The 9,069-nt window shown below is 31.6% G+C and overlaps 1 protein-coding gene across 1 annotated transcript; it reads right to left on the minus strand.

Annotated features, from left to right (window-relative positions):
• Positions 1–905: 905 nt before the first annotated feature.
• P153DRAFT_397261 (glycoside hydrolase family 6 protein) lies at positions 906–8,584 on the minus strand (the record flags this gene model as incomplete). Its single annotated transcript, XM_033671545.1, has 3 exons — positions 906–1,187; positions 1,247–2,336; positions 8,571–8,584. 3 exons carry the CDS (start codon positions 8,582–8,584, stop codon positions 1,041–1,043), a joined length of 1,251 nt encoding a protein of 416 aa, XP_033523459.1. The 3' UTR covers positions 906–1,040.
• Between the last annotated feature and the right edge of the window lie 485 nt (positions 8,585–9,069).

Consider the following 9,069-nt stretch of genomic DNA (forward strand, 5'->3'; position numbering starts at 1 on the left):
GAGAATATTGCAGCATAGCAAAATTTTGTTGATTGCTGAAGCTACGCCCTTGCTCAGTATATATGCAAAAAGATCCGAGTAGTGCAAAAAGACTGACTTTGTGTTGTGCTTGTCGTACCAGTTCTCGTTGACCATTACCAATTCCGAAGCCACCTGTTGAACCCAGGCATTGCATCTCTCTCCATGATGACGGGAAGTAAAACTATGATGAGCAAGAACCATAGGCAAAAGCCAGCCACCCAGTATATGGTGGTCCTAGGATTCAAGCGGCTTGGAAGTTGTGGTAGAGGTTTTGACTGCGGTGATAATCGCCTGGGGAAATTCATGTTCTGGTCTCGAGGAATTGGCGGAAGGGGCTTCGCACACCGTGGCACTCGAGGAGGGCGAATTCCGCGTCTTTGCACGAGAAGTTGCTGAGAACGACTTGGCTTTGACGACGCGTGTATGCCGTCGAAAGTTATCCTAAGGTCACGATTGCGTACAGACTGGCCGTTCATCGGGGATTCCGACATCTTAAAACGAGGCGTTTGGAGGTGAGCCCAATTGATGGTAGGTGAACTGTTAAAATTGGTACTGCCGATTCGCTCAAGCTAGGACTAAGCCAAGATACGTTAGACTTCAAAGGCCCTGGCGACTGACAATTTCTGTTACTTCTCATTTTCCGAGACCATCTAACCTCCCGAATGATACTACTCCTATTCCTAGAGCAATGCGTCGCTTCTCTGATTACGGATGAAAATTACCATCGCGCTAAAGTCTGGTGTCTGGCCGGACCAAATCATCCAGTAAAGACTAGCTGCGAAAGCATGGTGAAAAACGGAAACCAATTCATCATATGTTTATCGCAGTTAAACACAAGAGACGGATCATAAACCTGAAGCATACGACCGAGCGAACAAAGAGTACGGTTACGATGTTGGTTGTGCTACTTGAGATCTCTCCCTCCCTACCTTGCAATACTCCAGCTGCATTTACGTCTCATCACTTCTCCGAGTGGCGACCTCCTTTACGCTTCCTCGTACTGTGTCAACCTCAACCTTTTAAGCAAGGGGAGGGTTGGCGTTCTTTAAAAGCATCGCGAAGTAGGCGTTGAACCACTGGCCGGCTTCCGGTGCCGGCTTCAACGCGGCAGCCCGACCGCACGTGGCGTCATAGCGAACTGAAGTAGTATTTGAGGTACCGTCAGACTGAATCATGTTAGTGGTAATTCGGCCAAACTGGATTGAGTTCAGAGATAAAGACTGACCTCGCCACCTGGCTTAACCCAGACGAATGCATCCACTAGCGAGTTGCCTGTATCTGTAGTGGGCCGTGGACCAAAACCAGCGCCACTGACATTGCACCAGTCACCCCATGCTTGCTGATCAGTAGGTTGTTTTCCAGATCGGCCGACGTCGACAATGAAGTGTGCTGGGAAGCCTTCAGCTTGTAGCAGCGGAGCGAAAGCATTGACGAAACGTTCTTCGTCGCAGTTCTTGTTCGGGCTTGTGATAGCAGGGCACGTTCCAACTTTCCAGGCATTGTAGTTGGAAACGTTTGTCACGATACCCCGAACAGCTCGTGGAGTACCAGCAGCTTTGTAGACTTCGGCGTAAAGTTTGGCAGCAGGACCAATATTAGCATCCCAACCGAGCCAACCAGCATGTCCACCATCGAGATACATATCGACGTTGGCAAAGTTGAGCTTCTTCAATGCATAGGCCGTAAGGTCCTTGTAATATGGAGCGGCGCGCGAGCACCTTGCCACGCCCATATTGGTGACCATGTTAGCCAGAGAGTCAGGCTCAATAGCGAGGTTGATTTTGACATCTGGGTACTTCTGGATAATAGCAGCAATCTTGTCAATGTAATCTGTCTTGTACTTCGTGGCACCATCCTGGTCAATCAGGAGCTCGCCATTGGAAGCCAAAGCCGCGCAGTCTCGATCAGGCAAGTTGTATACGACGAAAGTTCCCATCAGTTTCGATCCGGCTGCATTCTTCTTTTTGATGTCGGCAAGATACGTGTCCATGATTGGGACCTTGGCTCGCGTGTCCATCCAAACATATGATCCAACTTTTGCAGCAGCCGAAGCCGCAGGTCGTAGCGACGTTGCGAGCGATGGTATGGCTAAGTTGTAAACTTCAGACGAGTAGTATGGATTGGCGTAAAACTGGTAGCCGGCAAAGGGATTGACTGCCGCTTGGCGAGGTTGAGGAGCAGGCGTAGTGACACTACGAGCCGCGACTGTGTCGTCAGGGACGGCTGTAGGCTGTGGCAGAGCCTGAACTAGGCCAGCCGCAAAGGCGGTAACAAGGACAATGTTGAATAACATATCCAATGTGAGGTCGAGGGTTCTGCGAGCACGAAGAAGATGTACGGGAGAATCAGAAAGAGGCAAGTATGTGGTTCTTATAGGTAATGATGAAACAAAAGAATATAGATTTCTTCGTGTCGGGATCCCTCTCCGTTAATTCACTTTTTGATAGTGGTAGCGTATTAGTTTGTCGCATACCAAGCGGTCTAGTATGCAAGAAATTAATGCCCAAGTCCCATGGCAATACGTTTTGGTGGGGAGCATATTTGATTGTTGCGCCACCCACAACAATTGTGACAGGCGCAGGAAGGTCATCGGTATCATCATTAAGAATTGATTTGGATAGTTGTGATCAATCTGCAACGAGCTTAGTAAACGTGACCCGCATAGTTGCAATTCCGCGTAGTCATTCCTGGTAGATAGTGCAAATCCAAGTCGTCATGTATCTGGTATTCAGGGGCGAAGGATGAGGTCTTCATCTATTCGGCCCGACAATGTACAACAGGCAATGTAAGGTGACAGTAAACGGGATCTTCTGGTGAAGTTAGAAAAATGGATGGCAAATGGAGCGCTAATGGAATAATAAAGACAGCGATTTAGACATTATCCTCAGATCGTCTTCTTATGAGTAATAGGTGCGCTTGTACCGTTAGTAATAGCTCTATCAAAATAGTAGTAAGGTAGCAATATAATGGTCGTAGGACGACCGAACTATAACCGGGTCCTCGTAATTGTAATTAGCGTATTCCGGAAGCGAACGCTGTAAGCCGATGGTGGTCAGGGATCGCGAGAGTAATTAATATGCAGCACGTAGAGAATAGATTAGATGCCGTGATCTAACGGCACGAGATTGCACAAATCTTGAGTTTGACAGACTAAAGTGTTTAGGCATAGAGAAATCGAAGAGACCTAAAGGTGCAATAATTATAAATAAAATTCTATCCTGTTAATTAACTTTAAATGTTGTTGGAAAGATACTTATAATAGATTTACAGCTTAGAGCAAAAAGAGTGCAAAACAGGTAGTAATATCTTACTATAACGTATAGATACTATTAAAGATCGCAGGGCTATGTTAATAATATCAAGATAGAATAGTAGTAACAGAATAGGATTTTAAAGGTTTACCTATTGCTTTACTGTTATAATATACACAAAAATAAGTCTGCGCTAGTACATTAAGCAGAATATTAATAAGAGACAGCTAATCTGCTTTTAAATACTATTATTATATACTCTTACTTATATATACTATATTTTAAGAATCTAGGTATTAGCTTCTATTTCTAGGGTTATTATACTATAGTTTTACTGTAATATATCTACCTACTTATTTAATAAGCATAAATACACTAAGACCTAAAATAAGAATAAAATTAAGTAATATAATTTCCAGATCTACTAAAGCTGTATTAGTAAGCTACTAAAAATTAAGAGTATATAAAAGAGATCTAGATTGTTTAATAATTTAACTATATACTAATATAGCTAATAGATATTAAAATCTTTTAATACCTAGAACAATTATTTTCCCTAATAGAGTATATATATTTTTAAGTAGTTAAGGAAAAAAGAAACAGAAAAAAGAGTTTAATACTATAAAAGCTATATACTAGACTATAACAAGTAAATCTTACATTAAGTTATAGTTAAAATATTAAGATAAAGTAGTTCTATTAATGGAATTAGGTAATAGTAGTAAAATAGTACTACTATATTTAAGTTATTATATTACTATATTTATAAGTTTCGGTATAAGAGGAAAAAACAGTTTTTTAGAAATCTATACACTAAGTAACTTTAGTAGTTAAATACTAAGAAAGTCTTGAGGTTAATATTTATATAGTAGAAAAACCGTTTAACTTATTTATAATTTAGGTTATTTTATAGGCCTATTTATAATATATAAGCATTTATAGTTCTATCTAAGTAAATAGACTTATTTGTTTAGGCTAACGGTCTTGATTAAGATTCTTAAAGGTAATATTTAATATAACTGCGTTATTAGGTTAGATAAGATTAATTTCTAGTAATAGACTACTTTATTTAGTTACATTATATCTTTTAATAGTAAGGCTGAAGCCTATAATTAATTATAAATATTAAAGATTATATTAATTCAATATACGTCTAGAAGATTTACTTAATACAGAAGCAATTATATAGTCTTTATATATATAAAATATAGAATTAAATATCTACAGTAATAGTAATAGAAAGTTAATAAAATAAAATTTAGTATAAGAACTAGTAACCTTTACTAGGATTAGTGCATAGTAGAAGTTCTAATAAGCTATAGCTTTTATTAAGAACAAAAGAAGAAAGAAAGTATTAGCTATAATTAAAGTAATTTAAATTATTAAGCTAATTAATAGAAATAAAAAGAAGACTGGAGTAGCTAATAAAAGAATTTAGGTAATAATAGTTAATCTAGGTAATCTAGTATATTGAGATATTCCTATCTTAAATATTAAAAATTTTATTCTAATTATTTGTTTTCTATTTTGTTTTTATCTTACAAAACTTAAACATAGAAAAAGGATTATTAGTGCCATACTATTACTGAAGTTTTAATAATTAATTAGTGTATTTTAAAATACTTTAAAGGGATATAAATAGCGATATAATTGTTATAATACTTTCCTAATACTAATATAATTAATTAAAAGTTCTCTATAAACCTAACGAAATAGTAGAAAGAGAAAAATAGTATTCCTTAAAATAATAGAATAGTATTGTATTTAGAATATTCTTTTTTAAAAATAGATTTTTAGCCAATTAAGGAGCTTTAAACAAAGATATAAAATTTTATTATTTCTCTTTTTCTAAAATCTATCTATTAAGCTAAAAGAGCTTCTTATAACACTTAACGTTTTGAAAACTTTAAATAAATCTACTAAGTAGTCCAAAATACTTTCTTAACTTTAGATAAGAGCTAATTAGAATAGGCTTTGTTAGGATCTAATCTTTATATATATTTCTATAAATATATTAAAAGATTAGTAGAACTATATACTAGTAGGTAAAGAACCTGTATTTTTAGTTATTAGAATCTAATTAATAATATCTTTTGTATTTCTTATCTTATATAGTCTTTTATATAGTTAGTATTTATTAGTTTGAATATATATAGCATCTTAAGCCTAACTTAAGTATAAACATTATTATACTACTTAGTAGCTATCTATTATAACTGTTAAGTTTATTACTACCTTTTTGTAAGATAAGTATTTTTGTAGATTTTGTCTAGATTATATAGTTATTTAACAATATTTTATAGATTCTTAACTCTTCTTATTATCTGGAGTTTCTAAATTTAATACCTTAGATTAGTAAATACTTACTAAATCTAGCTCAAATTCCTATCTTAATTTATATACTCTTTTAAGTTAGTAGTAACCCTCCTCTAAGTCTAGAGCTAAGTATATAAGTAAGCTTTAGTTATTGCACAAAACAGGTAAAAAATTAGGTAACCTTTAGAATTTTAAAAAATACTTTAGGCCAAGAATTTAGCTAATAATATTTTAAGATTGCTTACTTACTTATTATAAAGTATTAATAAAGTACTAAGTTAATTTTTCTTGTCTTGTCTACTACCTAAGAAGGGTTTCTATTAATTTTGAAATAAAGAAAGGGTATAATACTTATACTAATTTTTACTTAAGTTTAGTATTTATATGTTTATTAATTATAGAAAATAGTTTAAATTAATCTAAGTAATACACACAAAATCTAAATAATTCCTAGGTATAATATTACTTAAGAGGAAAGAAATTAAGAAGAGAAAGAAACTATATAGAAAAAGAACCTTAGAGCTAAATTTTAAAAATATAGAAAGTTATTTTGTATAAGCTAATTAATATAAACTCTTACTTATCCTATACTTTGTTATTCTACTTTAGTAACATATCTAATACAACTTTTGTAAAACTACTAATACTATTTTAATCAAGAGTAACTTATTAGCGTTTACTTATTGCTTTTATATTATTTAGCGTAATAAAAATAAAAATTAAAGTCTAATAATAAGTTATTTTAAAACTAATTTAACTTAAATATATTTTTATTAAAGCTAGGTTAAGCTAAGCTTTAAGTACTATTTAGATACTTTTATTAATATCTAAATTAGTAATTTTAGTATATATTCTAGAATAAAGGCTAGTTTTTACTTTTTTACTATTACTATAATTTTCTACTAGTACTTACTTTAAAGAATATAGCTAGGTATTAACTTATATACCAAGACATTATACTAGACTATTACTGTCTTACGTCTATATACCTTTACTACTCTCTAGTAGACAGGGATTATTAAATTACGTTACTATATTATTTTAGTTACGCACGCGTTTATTGACTTATTAGTTCTTATTATATATTATTACTAATTATAGTAGCTAAAGTTTTACCTACTTATAAGTTATTAGCCTTTTACCTTCTATTACTGTTACTTTTACTATTACTCTTGCTACTACTCCTAACTTTATCCTTATTCTATACTAATTCTATAGTCCTATAGTATAGTTTTATACCTTTTTAATTACTTCTATAAGTCTTTTTTTCTACATAGTATACCTAAGGTTAATAAAAGCTTACTTAAAATACTCTTAATTTTTAATTAAAATAGTTTTATTATAATACTTAGTAGTAAAGCTATTAAATTAAAAAAGCTAAGTTTTAAGAAACCTAATTAGCTTTATAAATTTATATAACAAAATGCTAAATTCTAACTTTATAAAGCTATATATTAAGATATATATTCAATAATAAGTCTTACTTAATCTAGAAATAACTTAAATACGATATATTACTATTATACTAATTAATTTATTTATTTTATTTTACTGCTAAACAAGGTTTTTTAAGATCTTACTAGAAATTTTTAAAGTACTATACTAGTACTAGTAATTATATACTTTAACTTTTTAATAATTAGTTCAATAAAAGATCTAGTATAAAAACTTCTAAGCTAGACAAATAGGATAATATTAATAGTTAGGTATAATCTTTAGATTAAAAACAAATAAGATAAGATAAATAGATTAAAATAAAAGATTAAGTATATAGATCTTACCTATTAGAGTATTAAAAACATCTATATATTAGCTTACTTATATAAACTTTTTTTACCTATACCCTCTTTAAAGCTACTATAGTTATTTATTTTACATTACTAGTTAATTAAAAAGTTCTTCTAACTTAGCTATAGTTTCTAATATTATTTAAAGTTTATAACTAAACTAACCTTTAATTAAAAGCAATCTAAGCTTTTAAATATATCTTAATACTAGTATATTAAATAGCTAGTTATTTAACAAAAGTATACTAATTAGTTTTTTGTTACTATTACTATCCCATAAACCGGTACACTAAACCCGCGGATTTTAGGCCAACTGTTAACTAATTAAAACAGGGCTTAGCGTTAGTAAGTTAGTATTTAGCAAATGTTACAAACTTTAAACTTAGAAACTATTAATTAACTTAACACTAACTTACTCTATATATTATATTTTTACTCTATATTAGCACTATCTTTTCCTATAATAGCTCTATACGGTTGCGCTAATAATAACCTTATGCCTAAGGATACTTCTATTACATAAAAATTACAGTAGAAGCCTCTGCCTATACACCTTAAAAGTTACGCTAAAAACCCTCTACTATAATAGGATTTACTTATACTTAATAACTCTAATAAACACAGCTACCTACGCCTAACTACTTACTATAATAGTAAGCCTTACAATTAGACTCTTATTAAGCTGTTTAAGCTGTTCTTTACTAATACTAAGATCTTAAAAATTTACTACTATACTAACAAGAACGCTTATTAATAACGCCTACCTAGGCCTACTCTAAAGCACTTCTGCGCGTAGCGTAAGGTAACACCTTATAAAGTTTATAGTTACCTAGCTATACAAATCTATATAGGTATCTACCTTAAGGTATTAGTTAAAGATTACTAGCACACTAATATATAATTTAGAGTTATCTACATCTATCTGCGCAAGATTATAAGCCTCTACTGCTTTAAGCAAATTAATTATTACTTCTATATTACTTTTTTATATAATATTAACAACTTATTTATACGTCTATTTAAATAAGTTTAGGAGTTCTCTAAGTACGTCTATTACGTTAGCTAACGTTACTAAAGCCTAAGGTAATATTTAGCTATAGATAAAAGTATAACTTACTTCTATAGGCACACTAAAAAGAAAATAATAATTAATTATTATTATTTTTAGTTTATAGCGTATTTATGCTTAAAGTACAAGCAGATAGACATAACATAGTAAGAATCTAGTATAGTAACTTAGTATAAAAGCTAATACCTAGGCTCTTTTTATATAATTAAAATTAGTAAGAGTATGTAGTAATAGTAATAGAAAGCTAATTAGCTGTCTCTTAATAACTAGCTGCTTAATATACTAGTGCAGACGCGTATTTAAGAGCCTAAGCAGCTATTAGTTAAAGTTTAGTTTAGTTATAAACTCTAAATTATATTATAAACTATAGCTAGGTTATAAAACCTCTTTAATTAACTAGTAATCCTAAATATATAACTAGAGCAGCTTTAGAGAGGGTATAGGTAATAATAGTTTATATAGGTAAGCTAGTATATAAATTTCCTATATACTTTAAAAGTTAAGATCTTAATACTTTATCTATCTATTTATTTATCTTATCTATCTTATTTTATCTTTTTTTTATAACTAAGATTATACCTAACTAGTAATATAATTCTATTAGTACAGCCTAGAAGTTCCTACG

This window comes from Dothidotthia symphoricarpi, assembly GCF_010015815.1.
Source record: "Dothidotthia symphoricarpi CBS 119687 unplaced genomic scaffold P153scaffold_11, whole genome shotgun sequence".
Lineage (NCBI taxonomy): Eukaryota > Fungi > Ascomycota > Dothideomycetes > Pleosporales > Dothidotthiaceae > Dothidotthia > Dothidotthia symphoricarpi.